This window comes from Spermophilus citellus (assembly GCF_964194105.1).
Source record: "Spermophilus citellus genome assembly, chromosome: 1".
Lineage (NCBI taxonomy): Eukaryota > Metazoa > Chordata > Mammalia > Rodentia > Sciuridae > Spermophilus > Spermophilus citellus.
Window position 1 is genome coordinate 158,562,555 of NC_138182.1, and position 18,096 is coordinate 158,580,650.

The 18,096-nt window shown below is 37.2% G+C and overlaps 1 protein-coding gene across 11 annotated transcripts in view; it reads left to right on the forward strand.

Annotated features, from left to right (window-relative positions):
• NSD1 (nuclear receptor binding SET domain protein 1) overlaps positions 1-18,096 on the forward strand; it is a 144,154-nt gene that overhangs the window by 35,949 nt on the left and 90,109 nt on the right. For all 11 annotated transcript variants that reach the window (XM_081279332.1, XM_081279337.1, XM_081279333.1 and 8 more), the window contains one exon: positions 11,361-11,496. In XM_081279332.1, coding sequence (XP_081135458.1) covers positions 11,361-11,496 — 136 coding nt within the window. The remainder of the gene's footprint in view (positions 1-11,360; positions 11,497-18,096) is intronic.

Consider the following 18,096-nt stretch of genomic DNA (forward strand, 5'->3'; position numbering starts at 1 on the left):
AGTGGTGAGAAGTAGGCATACTTAAAAGTATTGCTTTTTTGAACTATGCCAGTTAGGTCATTGTTTCTTTCTTTCTTTCTTTCTTTCTTTTTTTTTTTAAGAGAGTGAGAGAGGAGAGAGAGAGAGAGAGAGAGAGAGAATTTTTAATATTTATTTTTTAGTTCTCGGCGGACACAACATCTTTGTTGGTATGTGGTGCTGAGGATCGAACCCGGGCCGCACGCATGCCAGGCGAGCGCGCTACCGCTTGAGCCACATCCCCAGCCCAGGTCATTGTTTCTGTTACTTCAGTCAGTGCCTTCCTCTTGGGCTCAAGAAAAGTTTGCTGGCAAACCAGCATTGTATTGACAACTCTAGAGAACAGCATTAGTGACTTCATGTGAATAGACTTTTTAAGCTTTAGTTAGTTGTTCTTCACAATGGGAATATTTGAATTTCCAATAAGTTTGGGGAGGTGGGAGTTAGTTTAAATATTGTAGAAATTTTTTTAAAATATAGATAGAATTCTTTTTATTTACTTATTCTGATTAGTTGTACATGACAATAGAATGCACTTCAATTCATAGTACACAAATGGAGCACAATTTTTCTTCTGGTTGTATGCAAAATAGTCACATCATACCTGGGGTGATGATGCCTGTTTCATTTCACCATCTTTTCTACCCCCATGCCACGCCCCCCTTGCCCAATCTGAAGTTCCTCCATTCATGCCTCCCACCGCATTATGGATTAGCATCCACTTATTAGAGAAAACATTCAGCTTTAGGTTTTTTGGGATTGACTTACTTTGCTTAGAATGATATTCTCCAACTCTGTCCATTTACCTGCAAATGCCATAATTTTATTCTTTTTAAATGCCGAGTAATGTTTCATTGCGTGTGTACACACACACACACACACACACACACACACACACACACCAGTTTCTTTATCCATTCCTCTGTTGAAGGACATCTAGATTGGTTCCACAGCTGTTGTGAATTGTGCTGCTGTAAACATTGATTGGGGTGTGTCACTGTAGTATGCTGTTTTTAAGTCTTTTGGGTATAGACCCAGGAGTGGGATAGCTGGGTCAAATGATGATTCCATTCCAAGTTTTCTAAGGAATCTCCATACTGCTTTCCGGATTGTTTACAGCAGTTTGCAGTCCCATCTGCAATGTAAGAGTGTGTCTTTTCCCTCACAATCTCGCCAACACCTATTGATGCTTATATTCTTGATAACTGCCATTTTAACTGGCATGAGATGAAATCTTAGAGTAGTTTTGATTTGCATTTCTCTAATTACTAGAGATGTTGAACATTTTTTCATATTTGTTGATCGATCATATATCTTCTGCTAATAAGTGTCTGTTCAGTTCCTTAGTCCATTTATTGATTGGGTTATTTGTTTTTTTTGATGTTAAGTTTTTTGAGTGCTTTATGTATCCTGGATATTAGTGCTCTATCTGATGTGAGTGTGGTAAAAATTTGCTCCCATTCTGTAGGCTTTCTCTTCACCTCATTGATTGTTTCTTTTGCTGAGAAGAAGCTTTTAGTTTGAATCTGTCCCATTTGTTGATTCTTGATTGTATTACTTGTGCTTTAGGAGTCTTATTAAGGAAGTTGGGGCCTAATCTGATATGATGAAATTTTGGGCCCACTTTTTCTTCTATTAGACACAGGGTCTCTGGTCTAATTCCTATGTCCTTGATCTACTTTGAGTTGATTTTTGTGCATGGTGAAAAAAGGGGTTTAATTTCATTTTGCTGCATATAGATTTCTAATTTTGGGATTCTGGGGCTGGGATTTCTAATTTTAGAAAATTCTGGGGCTGGGATTGTAGCTCAGTGGTGGAGCGCTGGCTTAGCATGTGTGTGAGGCACTGGGTTTGATTCTCAGCACCACATATAAATAAGTAAAATAAAGGTCCATCAACAACTAAAAATAGATGTATTTTTTTTTTTAAAGGAAAGTCTGATTTAGCAGATCTGAAAGTGTATATTCTGGGAATTAGATTGGTACAACCGTGAAAAACATTTTTAGTAGAGTCTGGTTTGAACTGTGACTTTTGGTGTTTTGGTACTCTTATTGTGAATCAGGGGAGAGCAAATTAATTTTTGTCTTAATTTTCTTTTTTTTTTTTAAAGTATATTTATTCTCAAGTTTTAGGTGAACACAATATTTTACATTTATGTGGTGCTGAGGATTGAACCCAGTGCCTCGTGCGTGCTAGGCGAGCACTCCACCACTGAGCCACACCCGAGCCCCTTGTCTTAATTTTCTTATCTGCAGAATGGAAAAGATTGCCTTTCTAGCCCTATACTCAGAAACTGCTGTGAGATCATGAGATAAAATTATTGCATGTTAAGTGTTCAACACAATATCTGCTTTTCATTGTGCCCAAATGTAGCTTGCTAAATCACTGTTCTTAGTGTAGTTATTTTAGTTAGCTCAATGTGTGATTTGGTTGAGATGAACATTTTTGATTTTAATGAAATATTGTATGTTGTTATTTTGTTTTTTTCTTTGTTTTTATGGAGAAATCTATGAGAGTTGAAGACTCTAGAATGATTTTAAAGCATTTAACACCTGCTTAATGAATGCTGGAAATGGTTTGGGGATGTGGCTCAAGTGGTAGCGCGCTCGCCTGGCATGCATGCGGCCCGGGTTCGATCCTCAGCACCACATACAAAGATGTTGTGTCCGCTGAAAACTAAAAAAAAAATAAATATTAAAAAAAACTCTCTCTCTCTCTCTCTCTCAAAAAAAATTGCTGGAAATGTCACAGTCACAAACCATTAGAAGTGGATTTGTTTTTATCTGTGCTTGGAAAGATTGAAATTAAACCCAACAGAGGTTTAAGAGAGTTTTGTTTTTTGTTTGTTTTGGTAGTGCTGGAGATTGAGCCCATGGTATCACGTGTGCTAAGCAAGTGCTCTGCCACTGGCTGCATTCCCAGCTTGAGTAATATTGATTAGTGAGCTTTCTATAATGTAGGGTTACTTCAAACTTGATAGCATACTTGGGTGACTGAACTGTATTTCCTGCCCCCATGATGAATAATTGTTTGGGAAAGAAACACTTTTATTGTACAGTAGTGAAATATTTGTTTTGAATGGTGAGAGTTCTACCATCAGAGTGTCTAGGAGAATAATTCTTAATCTGAAGGATGCATAGTGAAGTGCAGTTACATAGCCTTTGAGTTATTTTTTTTTTTTTTTTTTTTTTGCAGTACTAAGGATTAAATCCAGGGGTACTATACCACTGGACTATATCCCAGCTCTTTTTATTTTGAGACAGTGTGTCACTAAGTTGCCAAGTCTGACCACAAACTTGGGATCCTCCTATTTTAGCTTTAGTTGCTTGGATTTTAGACAGGTGCCTCCACATCTGACTTGTGACTAAATTTTGATGTTCTGTCTCCATCTGTTAGCCATTTTAGAAGTCAAGACATTTATTGTGAATGTATTTCATGTCTCGTTTATCTTTTTAAAGACAAGAGTTTTGTGGACAAAGGTCCTTAACACTTTTTGATAGATGTTTCAGTGGATATAGTAAGGCTTCTAATTCTGCTCCTTTAGGAAATGATTCATTGTTGTTTATTTTGGTTCATTTGGATGTTATTTTATTGGACACAATATTTTTTTTTTTAGAAAATGGTCGCATTTCTAAAGGCGATTGATATTTGTCCTTGTAGTTTAGAGACTGGTGGAATAGATGAATAGATAATTCAGTGTAATGATGAGGTAAGAGGCATTGAGTAAGCCAGCTTGGTTGTACATGTTTTGATGCCACCAACTTGGGAGGCTGAGGCAGGAGGATTGCTAGCCAAGCAAACTTAGAAAAAAACTCTTGGGGCTGGGGATATAGTTCAGTTGGTAGAGTGCTTGCTGTGCATGCACAAGGCCTTGGTTCAATCCCTAGCACCACACACACTCTCCCCCACCCCCCCAAAAAAGTGTAGAGTATAGGGAAGAGGCACTTGATCAAAGAAATGATGAGAAGGCTTCTCTGAGGGTACCTGGGAGTAATAAAGGAATGCTAAGTGGAGAGGGTATGGAAAAATAACTGCAACCTATAAGAGGGAGCTGTGGACAGTGTAGTATAAATCTTTTGTGGTAGAGAATGGTGAAATACAAGATTGAAAAGAGAAATAGTACCTAGGACTAGTCTCTATTATTTTTTTTGCAAAGCAGGCAAATAATTTTTTTCTCTATGTTTTGGGGGTGGGAGGTGGTACTGGGTAAGCAAGAGTTCTACCACCGAGCTACATCTTCAGCCCCCCCCCCCCCCCCCCCCCGCCCCGTGGGTGGCAGGGCGGGGATGGTTCTCACCAAGTAGTCCAAACTGGCCTTCAACTTTTCCTCCTTCTGCCTGAGCCTCCAGAGTAATTGGGATTACAGGTGAATGCCACTTTGCCTGATGCCTTTTTGTAGTGCTAGGAATTGAGCTCAAGGCCTCTTACATTCTAAGCATATGCTCTACTGCTGCGTTGCATCTCAATCTGCTAAGTTTTTCTTGACTGTTATTATCTTTTAAAGATTGTCCTGAGAAATTTGTTACTAATGATAAAGCTAGTCGGTTTCCTTCTCCAGGAATCGTCCCCCTTTCACCTTAGCAATTATAGTATTTTCTTTGTTTTTCTCTTCCATTAGTTCCTTGAGGACATGTTTGTTCCAGCCTCTGTTAGTTCTGTGCCTCTCTGCATGTCTATAAAATGCTTTGAATATAAAGGAAAGCATTTTCCTTGAAAATAAATGCTTAATATATATAAATAAATTAGTGCGTTTTCTAAAATGTCCTCCCTAAGAATAATTATTGTTTTCCATTCAGCAAACAGCATATATTTGAGTGAAAGTGTGATCTGATTACTATTGTTAATCTAGTCAGCAAATTTTACCATAGCATATAGTGTATTACTACTATATGACACTCTAGAGTGGCATAGGTAAGATAATGGTCTCTACTGTCAATTGACAGTAAGGTTCTGTGGTATTATTAATACATTGTACCCTAATCATGGTGACTTGGCAGGCTGGTGCAGGAATATTTGAGGCCATCTTAGGCAACTTAGTGGGACTCTGTTTCAAATGAAAAATATAAAAATGGGTTGGAGGTGTAGCTCAGTGGTAGACCCCCTCTGGGTTTAGTTCCTAGTGTGGAAAAATAAATCAAAAGAAAAAAACATCACATCCCTAAGTTGACTAGAGGTGCAGCAGGCAAAATTTCAAAACCTGTTTGGCAAGTGTGTAAGTTGTGTGTGTGTGTGTGTGTGTGTGTGTGTGTATCTATTATCATGGTGCTGGGGGTGGAACCATGGTCTATTCATGGATAGGCAAACACTCTACCACTGAGCTATACTCATAGTCCTCCTTATGTATTTTTATTTAACCTATTGTATAAATCACACAATTAAAGAAAGTTTTGAAAGAAGGAAAAAAATCATGACCCCAACACTTTTTTTTTTTTCGAATGATACTGGGGATGGAACCTAGGACCTTGTACATACTAGGCATGTTCTGTGTCCCTGAGCTACATACATTCTCAATCCTTTTTACTTTATTTTGAGACAAGTTCTTACTAAGTTGCTTAGGCTGGCCCGGAACTTGTCATCCTTCTGCCTCAGTCTCCTGAGTTAAAGGTTTGGGTTTTTTTCCCCCTTAATTTCTGGCTTCTCATAATAGTTTTGTTTTTTATCCCTTGCACTATTGGCTGGGGATTGAACCTGGGGGCACTCTACCACTGAGTAATGTTGCCAGCCTTTTTATTTTGAGACAGGGTCTCCTTATTTGCAGAGGCTGACCTGAAACTTGGGATGCTCCTGCCTCAGCCTCTCCTAAGTTGCCCAGCTTCTCATCATAGTTTTTATTGACAATTGGTATATACCAGCATGTTGTTCTAACTTTATTTAGCCATATTTCTGTTATTTCAACTTTGTTGTTGTTGTTGTTCTGGGGATTGAATCAGGGGCACTTTACTACTGAACCACATCCTTAGCCCTTTTTATTTTTTATGTTGAGATAGGGTCTCATTAAGTGGTTTAGGATTTTGTCAAGTTGATAAGGCTGGATTTGAACTTGTGATCCTCTTGCCTCAGCCACCCAAGCTGCTGGGATTACAGGTGTGGGCCACTGCACCTGGTGACAATTTTTTTTTTTTTTTTAAACTGGGGATGTAACTGAGGGGTGCTCTACCACCAAGCTATGTTTTTTGGATACAGGGTCTCATAAATTGCCAAGGCTAGCCTCCAACTTGTGATCCACTTGCCTCAGTCTCCCAAGTTGCTGAGGTTACAGGTCTGCACCACAGCCTACTAGACAATTTAAAATATTTTGGTCCTCCCTAAACATATGTAGATTTTACAATACTTTAGCCCATTTAACCCTTTCCAATGTGGAGCATGGTGAGTTTTAATTCTTTCTTGTTATAAACTGTAATAGAACCTTATTAATTTTTTTTTGGGGGGTGGTAACCATAGCTTGAACTCAGGGACTTTTAATCACTGAACCAAATCCCCAGACCTTTTTTTACATTTTATTTTTAGGCAGAGTTTTGCTAAGTTTCTAAGGATAGCTTTGAACTTGAGGTCCTCCTGCCTCAGCCCCCCCCCCAGCCTCTGTGATTACAGGTGTGCACTACTGCACCTGATCTGAAGCACGTCTTTTAGAAGTTTTCTTTATGATTGTCTCTTGGTGGATAGCTCCTAGTTTTGTTGTCTGAAACCATATTTAGCTCTGTTTCTTTGTATTTTTGCAGGGTAAAGAATTTTATGTTAGAATGTGTATTTAAAATAGATTCTGCCTAATCTCTGCCTTTTATTTAAGTTGGGGATTGAATCCAGGGGCACTTCACCACTGAGGTACGTCCCCAGTCTTTTTTTTTTTTTTTTAATATTTTTTTTTTTTGGTTGTCAATGAACCTTTATTTATTTATATCCAGTGCTGAGAATCGAATCCAGTGCCTCACATATCAGGCAAGTGTTCTGCCACTGAGCTAGAACCCCAGCCCCTGCCCCCAGTCCTTTTTATTTTTTATTTTGAGGCAGGGTCTTCTGAGTTGCTGAGGGTCTCACTAAATTGCCAAGGCTGGCCTCAAACTCTGTGATCCTCCTGTATCATCTTCCTAAATTGCTGGGATTATAGGTGTTCCCTACTACACCCATCAAATCTGTATACATTTTGAATAACTAGTGTAGTGATAAGGTAGGATTGATGTCTCCCACTTTGTTGTGTTTAGTATATATTTTAGGGATTCTTTTTTTGTTTGATGCTGAGAATTAAATCTATGTCATGGTATATGCTGGGCAAGTGCTCTACAACCAAGCTACATCCCCAGCCCCTGAAGTTATTCTTAGGTAGTTTCAACTAGTTTCTAAAATTATAGCTCAGTGGCGTGGCACACACCTGTAATCCCAGGCATAACTTGGGACTCTGAGACTCTGAGCCGGGAGTCTTGCAAGTTCAAGGTTGGTCTTAGCAATTTAGCAAGGCCCTAAGCAATTTAGGGAGACCCTGTCTGAAAATAAAAAGGACTGGAAATTTGACACAGTGGTAAAGTCTTTTTTCATTAAATCCCCCAGTACCCAAAACAACAGAAGCTGTCTAAAAGACATGTTTTTTTCTTTATTGCTTTTGTCTTTATGAGGACTTAATTTTATGGGTATTCTTAGTAACTTAAATGACACTCTAGTCCATGTATTTGCAAGAAGTTCTGTTAGCTAAGACTCTAGTGCTTCCCCCCACTCCCCAAGTCTTATATCACTATATATATATATTTAGAAGGGTTTTTCAAATGTTTCACATATTTATTACCAAGCCAACCAAAACTAGCACTACAATACCTTTGTAACTAAAGAAAGCTCATATTCCCAGTTAAATATTTTCAACTGTCCACATAGTTGTGACATTTTCATCTTGATGCCACAAGATGATCACAACCTTGATACAGCATAAATGTGTGAAAAATATGGAGCTCTGCACAAATTGGTATGCCATCCTTTTGCAGGGGTCTTTTCTGTATAGTTCCAGTTTTAGTATATGTGCTGCTGAATTGAGCACAAGAAAGTTATTTTAAAAGACAGTGTATTGGGCTATGATCAGCTGTTTTTAAATATTGAGCTTTTAACTAAGTTTCCGTTATGTCCTAGAGCAAGTTAGTTCTCAAGAACTAACCACTCACTGTGTGTTAACATTCAATTAATATTAACATAGAAGCCAGTTAAATGGCTCAGGCTTGGAATTCCAGAGATCAGGAGGCTGAGGCAGGAGTATTATGAATTCAAAGCCAGCCTCAGCAATTTAGTGAGGCCTTGTCTCTAAATAAAATATAGAAAGGGCTGGGAATGTGGTTCAGTGGTTAAGCACCCTTGGGTTCAATCCCTGGTTCCAGAAGAAAAAGAGAGAGAAAAAAAAAAAAAGAAAGATATTTCCTCAGAGTTGATTCCTTCTGAGGAGTGATTGTGCATTTGTTTTGTACTTTTGCCTTCATGTCTACTGTCTTAGTTAAGCGTTCTTTGGCTTGTGTGCTGTACTCCTTTTATCTTTACCTCATCTTCGGGCTATGCTTGCCTGTCATTGTTTCAAAGTTTTCCTTTCTTGTAAGGACACAGTTACATTGGATTAGAGTCTCCCTTAAGGATCTTTATCTTGATCATCCAGAAAGACTGAGTTTCCAAATAAGTTCCCATTCACAAGCATGGGGATGGGGATCAAACAGTGCTATTTTATTTGGTCATTGTGGTATTATTAATGTAGAATGAGAAAAAAACCCAGTATTTCAGTTTTGTGAAAATCTATCTATGGAATCACCAATTTAATGAAGCAGTATTTTGTTCCTGTTTCTCAGTGGCTTTATTATTATAATTTTGGTACCAGGGATTGAACCCAGGAGTACCTAAACACTGAGCGACATCCCCAGCCAGTTTGTTTTTATTTTTGAGACGGAGTCTCCCTAATTTGCTTAGGGCCTTGCTAAACTGCTGAGGCTAGCCTTGAATTTAGGATTCTCCTGCTTAGCCTCCCAAGTCACTGGGATAACTGGTATACAGCACTCTGCCTGTTTTTTCAATAATTATTGTAGCTTCCACAGTAATTTCTAAATATAGAGCCACATAAAAAATATAAATTTTGTATGTAACTTTGTATTACATTTTCAGTGTCATGAGTTCATCTGTACTTACATATTGTGTAGTTTTCATATCAAACCACTTTAAATATTTTTTTCATCTGTTCTTTTATACTAGGAGTTGAACTGTTATTTTCATTTCATGGTTCATGGTAGATTAAATTTTCCATTTTTATGGCATAGCAAACTGAAGCTGAATTAAACCGATTTATTTAAGGTGGCATAATTTGTGATGAAGTCAGAAGAAAACATTCATTGCTGCTTTGTCTGGTTGTGTGATTTTGGCTACTGGCTTGACCTGATAACCACTCATAGTTTTTCTTCTCTATTGGACACATATGTTTTATGACTGTACTTCTAATTATATAGTGTAATACTTTTATAGTAGTTGTAGAGGGGAAGATGGAATTAATACCATGTTCTAGATTGATTATGGTGCATATATGTGTATATATTATAATAAAGTTAGAGAGTAGAGTAGTTATAGTGGGGTTTATTGTTATTGGATGATATGGTAGGGCTTAAGGCTTTGAGCTGTGGAATTGAACTGGCCAAAGTTGAATCCTGGGACTGCTACTAAATAAATGTTATAATAGGGAATATGGTAAATAGGGTAATAATATTCTTTACCTGTAAAGATGAACTGGGTGCTTGACACAATAAATATCAATAAGTTTTAGTTAACTTTAAGTCATTTAGGACTTGAATAAACAAGTCCCATATTGTTCAGTAACTGAAAATTATATTTAACCACACATCAAATTATGTCAGAAATTCATAGGGACCTAGTCAGGTAGTAGGTTTTTTGGTTTTTTATATTTTTAGTTGTATTTGGACACAGTGCCTTTATTTTATTCATTTATTTTTATGTGTTGCTGAGAATTGAACCCAACGCTTTGCACATGGTAGGCTGAGCCACAACCCCAACCCCCCATAGTAGTTTTTAATATAGGCAAATAAAATATTTGTTTTCCCATTTAGTATCGCTCCCCCATTTATTCTTCATTTTAAGGTTTTAAGTCAATAAGTTTTTTTTTGTTTTTTTTAAGTTGTAGCTGGACAGAATAACTTTATTTTTACGTGGTGGTTTAAGGATTGAGCTTAGTCAGTACCTCATGTGCTAGGCAGTCCTCTACCACTGAGCTACAACCCCAGCTCCAAGTCAAGAAGTTTTGAAGTTATATTTTTCTGAACTGATAATGTTAACAAATGGACCTTTTTTTTTTAATATTTATTTTTTAGTTCTCGGCGGACACAACATCTTTGTTTGTATGTGGTGCTGAGGATCGAACCCGGGCCACATGCATGCCAGGCGAGCGCGCTACCGCTTGAGCCACATCCCCAGCCCCAACAAATGGACCTTTAATTCCCCCCCCCCCCCCGCCGTATTCCAGGTTGAACTTAAGCACAATTTATCACTGAGCTACATCCCCAGTTCTTTTTTATTTATAAGCCTCCTGCCTCAGCCTCCTGAGTTGTTGGGATTACAGTATCACGCCATTGCCCAGGGCTTCCTCAGAACTTTTTAAAAGAAAATGAGATGTAGTTCCTGTGGGGCATAATGGGACATTCCTATAATTCCAGTGATTTGGGATACCATGGCAGGAGGATTCAAAGTTTGGGGCCAGCCTGGCAGTTTAGAGACTGCCTCATAATAAAAGGGCTGGGGGTGTAACTCAGTGGTAAAATACCTTTGGTTTCAACAGCTAGTACTGCAAATAGAAAAAAAGTAGTTCCTATCTAGTTTTCTTGTACTTCTGTAGTATACAGGCAGAACTAATCATAGTATTTCCAATGAGATTTAACGTCTATGAGTATTTAGAAGCATCCTAAAACATTCTATGAGATTTTGTATAGAGTCTTAGCTTTTATTTATTTATTTAAGGTACTGGGGATTGAACCCTGGGGCACTTAACCACTTAGTAAGACACATCCTCAGCCCTTCCCTTCCTTCCCCAAGCCACTGTGCCTGGCTATTTCAGTTTTTGGTTCTAAATCAAAACAGCTTACTTTTAAGTCTGTAAATAGAGTTGTTTAGTAAACCAAATATAAATTGAGAATTTGACCGTGAAAAGGCTACATTGTGAATAAATATGGCAAAGTAAGTTAGTTTTATTTTGTCATTGTTACCTGGCCCAGGCGGTTTCGTCTGAATTTTTTTAGGTGTTGCCTATTTTGAAGGTTAATAGTAAGATGATAATACTGTCTCAGAAGGTTTTGATTTTTACTGATGATCTATGTTTTCTCTATTTAAAGTGTCAACCCAAGAAAAAGTCTACACCACTGAAGTATGAAGTTGGAGATCTCATTTGGGCAAAATTCAAGAGACGCCCATGGTGGCCCTGCAGGATTTGTTCTGATCCATTGATTAACACGCACTCAAAAATGAAAGGTAATAACTTGGTAGTTGATCTATAGGGTAATATACATGATGGAATTATGAGTTGCAATTGCCTTTAGTGTAACCCAGTTTTTGTTATCTTTAGCAAGACTCCACTTATTCTTTTGAGAATTTTATGAATTAATTGTTATTAATTTATTTTATCTTGTTAAAAGTTTGTTTTATTAAAAGTTTGTTTTTCAAGGCTGAACATTCTCTCTCATATGCAGATGCTAATACAGTAAGGGGCGAGATAGGAAGAATAGAAATTCCTTGGATTAGATGAAGGGAATGGGAAAAAAATGGTAGAATGAATTGGATATAACTTTCCAATCAATGTTCATATATGAATACATAACCAGAATAAATCCATATCATGTACATCCAAAAGAATGGGAAGTTGTACTTTATATATGTATAATATGTCAAAATACATTCTATTCTATTTTAATTATACATGACAATGTATAAGAAGAACAAATTAAAACTAGAAAAAAAATGCTAAAGAGAAAACCTGAGTTTGTAAAGAATTTGAAAGTAAACATTTAAGTATAAAGAGATAATTTTGAGATATATATACCATGTGGTGGGAGTTTTGGTGACATTTTTTTCTTTTTAATTTTTTGTACCATGAACATGTACTTAACAAAGTTTGTTAAACTAATCTAATAATTATTAAACCTAAAGTGTGCCTTAAATATAGGCTTCAATAAACCAGTTTTTTTTGCTGCAAGATTTAAAAATCCTCATTCTATCTATAGATACTAGTAAAATGTTAGAGTATTTACCTACAATTTACATTGTCAAGAATAATTTTTCAGGGTTGGGGTTGTGGCTTAGGGGTAGAGTGCTCTCCTACCACGTGCAAGGCCCTGGGTTCCATCCTTAGCCCCACATATAAATAAATAAATAAATTATATATATATATATATATATATATATATATATCTCCCTCTCCTCTATCACTCTCTCTTTAAAAAAAAGAAAAATCATTCCTTTTTTTTTTTTTAAATGTTTCAATTTTGGTTTTCAATTTTGATAATTTCAAAGCCGAAACCAGTATAAATAATGTTTATAAGATGTTTTAAAGTTTAAAATCTTGGAGTAGTTCCTTTAATTACTATACATTTTTTTTTTTTTTTAAAGAGAGAGTGAGAGGAGAGAGAGAGAGAGAGAATTTTTTTAAAAAATATTTATTTATTTATTAGTTATTGGCGGACACAACATCTTTGTTTGTATGTGTATGTGGTGCTGGAGGATCGAACCTGGGCTGCACGCATGCCAGGCGAGCGCGCTACCGCTTGAGCCACATCCCCAGCCCAAGAGAGAATTTTTAATATTTATTTTTTAGTTCTCGGCGGACACAACATCTTTGTTGGTATGTGGTGCTGAGGATCGAACCCGGGCCACACGCATGCCAGGCGAGCGCGCTACCGCTTGAGCCACATCCCCAGCCCTATACATTGTTTTTTTACTTGGCTCCTCTACTTGAATGTGAGGTACTTTAATCTTTAAATTGCTGTAAAGATCGGGGTTGAAACTTTGATTTTTTTTTTTTTTTTTTTTGTGGGGTATACTGGGGATTTTTGGTGTACTTGGGGGCACTCAAACCATGAGCCACAGCCCTATCCCAATATTGTATTTTATTTAGAGACCAGGTCTCATTTAATTGCTTAGTGCCTCACTTTTGCTGAGGCTGGGTTTTTGTTTATTTTTTTTTTAAAAATTTGTAGTTGTAAATGGATTTTTGTTTATTTTTTAAAAAAAATTTTTGTAGTTTATTTTTATGTTGTGCTAAGATTGAACCCAATGCCTCACACGTCCTAGACAAGCACTCTGCCACTATGCTATAGCCCTAGTCCTTGAGGCTGGTTTTGAACTCATGATCCTCCTGCCTTAGCCTCCCGAGCTGCTGGGATTACAAGAGTAGGTCACTGTGTCTGGCTCAATCTTAAGGCCTTTTTTTTCCTGTTAAGATTATTTGTGATTTTATTTTATTTTTTAAATGTTTTTAAAATAATGTTATTATATTTTTCTATTCCTTTATTTATTTATTTTTTTTTGTGGTGCTGAGGATCAAACCCAGTGCCTCACACATGCTAGGCAAGCATTCTACAAACCCAGCCCCGATTTTATTGTTTTTAATATATGAATTTAGGGGTTGAGGTTGTAGCTCAGTGGTAGAGCTTTTGCCTAGCATGTGTGTGGCATTGGGTTAGATTATCAGCACCACATGTAAATAAATAAAATAAAGATCCATCAACAACTAAAAATTTTTAAAAATATGAACTTAGGGGGATGGAGTTGTAGCTCAGTGGTAGAGCACTTGCCTCACAAGTGTGAGGCGCTAGGTTCGATCCTAGTACCACATAAAAACAAATAAAGGCATTGAGTCCATATACAACTAAGGAAGTTTAAAAAAATGAACTTAGATTAATTAATTAATTTTTTATTTTGATAACAGTGTCTTGCTATGTTGCTTATATCATCAGTAAGTTGCTGAGGCTGGTTTTGAACATGTAATCCTCCTGCCTCAGACTCCCCAAGTCTTTGGGATTATAGGAGTGCATCACTGTGCCCACCTAAAATTCAGCTTTTGAATAGGTGTTATGTTAAAACAAAAGAAAACAAAACACAACTCATTTTCTCTTTTGCTGTGATGTACCCCATTCTTTCTTTGTATGGGTAACCAGTTACTAGTAGTCTACCTTTTCCCAGTTTGTTTTAATGTAAATTCAATTATATACTTTCTTCTCTTTCCCCTTTTTATTTTAACATAAAAGTTGCATATTGCATGTTTATTTTGTAACTTGCTTTTCTAATTTCTTACAGATTTTTCCATTTTAGTGCATTAGAAATTCCTGATTCTTTTTTACAGCTGGATAGTTTTCTACTTTCTGAATATGTTATACTTTGACTAATTCCCTCTTGATTATGTTCAGGTTATTTTTACAAATATAATTAAATGAAAGACTTTATATTGTTACAAAGACAATTCATATACACATGTGTACACATTGTCCAAGGTAAGATTGCTGAATTTGGTTTTTAAATTGAAAAAAAAATTTTTTTTGAGTGCATTGAGGATCAAAACAAAATCTTAAAAAAAAAAAAATCAAAGCCTTACAAATGTTAAGCTATAATACAGTCACACTCCCCACTCTTATATTTTGAATACTGAATATTGAGTTTCCCCAAAGACCGTTGTAAAGTTCAGTGTTTTAAAAACTGATCTTGGGGCTGGATCAGTAGAGTGCTTGCTTGCCTAGTATGCATGAGGTTGTGGCTTTGATCTGTGCCACTGCAAATAAACAAAATCTGATACCTTATTCTTTAGCCTGTTTGGACATTTCATTTCTACTAATAGAAAATTCTTTCAGTCCTCCTTTTCTTCTAACCTCCTTGTCGTTTCTTTCTTTCTTTCTTTCTTTCTTTCTTTTTTTTTTTTTTTGAATTTTTTAGTATTTATTTTTTCAGTTTTCGGCGGTCACAACATCTTTGTATGTGGTGCTGAGAATCGAACCCGGGCCACACGCATGCCAGGCGAGCGCGCTACCGCTTGAGCCACATCCCCAGCCCCCTCCTTGTCGTTTCTTATTTATTGTATTGTATTGTATTGTATTGTCTTCCCTCATTCCTAGTATACTTTATACATACTAGTTCAGTCAATGCTATTTATATGGTATTGGTTGAATGCTGTGCTAGGTGCTAGGATCCAGTAATTGGTGAAACACATCAATCCTGATTGCCCTCATGGGAAATTAGAGTCCATTATAAAAGGAACAAGGCACTAGATAATAATAAAATATATAATACTTAACTGAGAATTGTGTCCAAGGAATAATTTTGGTGTGTAATCAATGATACAGCAGGGGCACTTAATCTGGACTCTTGGTCTGGAAGTATTCTAAGGTAGTTTTGCTAGTAACATCTTTTTTTGTGTGTCTTTTGGTGTTAAGATTGAATCTCATACCTTGCTTATGCTAGGCAAGCACAGTAATGATATCTTTGATCTGAGACTCAAACGAGTAAGATTTAACTAGTGTATAGAGGAGGAACAGAATATAATATGTTCTGTGGCCCTGAGAGATCTGCAGCCCACAAAGTAATGAACCGTGGCAATATATGAGGGTAGAAGCCCAACATGCAGTGCTTGTAGAGCTTTCAAACATTACATAATTTATTTTAAGAAGAATGGGATACCACACAGGGCTATGAGCATGGGTTGACATCTAATTTGTGCTTTTTAAAGTTCACTCTGACTGCAATGTGGAAAATGAATTGGAAGGGATATAAATACGAGGGACAGTTGAAAGCATTAGTCATTACAGTGATTATGGGAGGTGGGAAGTTTTGAATGGCAAAGGATTATTTAGGAGATAAAATTTATCTTTGTAATAGATTGAATAATGGGGAGTGAAGGAGCATGAAGTCTCAAGGTTTCTAGTTCTCATGTTTCTATATTTCAGGATATTTCCCAAGTTTTTAACTTCAGCATTGAATGATAGAACATCTGTAACTCTGAAGAATTGTTCCTATTGGTTGCAGCCATGGCAAAGCTTGGTTGAGATTGTCTTCGTACAAAATATGCATTGACACAAAGGGTGGCTTTGAGGCGGCTAACAGTTGAGGTCTATTATGGAGGAGACTGAGCATGCAAAAGAAATGAAAAAGACTCAGGCTGAATGCCATGGTGCACACCTGTAATTCCCATACTTGGGACAGTTCGAGGCAGGAAGATTGCAAATTCAAGTCCAGCATAGGCAGTTTAGGAAGACCCTGTCTCAAAGTAAAATAAAAAGGGCTGGTGATATTGCTAAGTCATAGAGTACCCTTGGGTTCAATCCCCAGTATCCCCATTATCCCCTCAAACATTAAAAAAAAAAAAAAAGTCTCACGTAGAGGAACACCTGGAGAATGTGGTATATGGTGACTAGAATCATTTTAAGAAAGAAATTGTCCCATTTATTGAACATTGCCTAGAAATAAAATGTCCATTTTTTATAAGGAGGTGGACATTGCAAACCTTTTGGTGGTTCAGTTGTGACAGAAATCGAATCTGACTAGTTTGAGAAATGTAGGTAGAGGTAGAGAAGAGATGATGTTACAACTAAAGAGCTATAAGAGATCCAGATGGAGTTTTTAAAATGGAATTCTTGGGCTGGGGCTGTAGCTCAGTGGCAGAACACTTGCCTATCATGCATGCAGCAGTGGGTTTGATCCTTAGCATCACATATAAACAAACAAAATAAAGGCATGCTGTTCATCTACAACTACAACAAAAGATAAAAACAAATAAATAAAATGCAGATCCCTGGGTCCTTCCTCAGACCTGCTGTCCAATTCTTTAAAAAAAAAAAAAAAAGGAATTCTTTGGGGCTGGCTATATAACTCAGCAGTAGAGTGCTTGCTAGGTATGCAGAAGGCCTTGGGTTTATCTCCACTACTGCAAGGAAAGAAAAGAAATAGTGTCGGTTATGCAGTTAGTGCTGCGCTGCTGAGAAGTGCTAACTATTCTGGAAGTAGACTGAGACTGAACACATGGGATCATACCACAAGAATTCTGAGAAGGAATACAGAAGGGATATATATGGAAGTGAGGGTTTGGCCTCAATGGGAGGAAGAGCACCCTTCTAATGTTAACATTAGCGGGTGACTGAGGGTGCTGATGATTGTAAGTCTAATATAGGATTTGAGTACTCCTATTTGGTCTGTTCCTGTAAGTAAAAGAATGTGTGGGCTGGGAATGTGGCTCAAGCGGTAGCACGCTCGCCTGGCATGTGTGCGGCCTGGGTTCGATCCTCAGCACCACATACAAAGAAAGATGTTGTATCCGCAGAAAACTAAAAAATAAGTATTAAAAAATTTTCCCTCTCTCTCTCTTTTTTATAAAGAATGTGGTCACACCAAGAGCAAGTGCTATTGCTGGCAGGAAGATACCATTTTGGGGGATCTATAAAAGGTTAAAATTATTTTTTAAAACTGAAAGAGCTTCCCAGAAGAGTTGACTTTAAATAGCTCCCTACTGGGGAAATAGTAAAACTTTTTTTTTAATGTTTATTTTTTAATTGTAGGTGGACATAATACCTTTATTTTATTTTTATGTGGTGCTGAGGATTGAACCCAGTGCCTCGAGTATGCTAGGCGAGTGCTCTACCTCTGAGCCACAATTCCAGCCCTCTTTGTTTTTTAGATTAAAGAATGAATGTATCTCTTTATGGGATGGAGGGAACTAATATTTGAATATACTTAGTGTCCTAAAAACCCTACCCATGGCCAGGTGTGGTGGTACACGTACATGTCTGTAATACCAGTGGCTTGGGAGGCTGAGACAGGAAGATCACGAGTTCAGAGCCTGCTTCAGCAACTTGAGGTGCTAAGCAACCCAGTGAGACCCTGCCTGTACATAAAAATACAAAAAATAGGGCTGGGGATGTGGCTCAGTGGTTGAGTACCCCTGAGTTCAATCCCTGGTTAAAAACAGCAACAACCACCACCACCACCCCCCAAAAACCAAAACAAAACAACATCCCTATCCATGACACTTTATTTTCCTTCACATGGAAAACTGTCATCCTTCATAACTGTGCTTATAGGAAACATTGACTTATA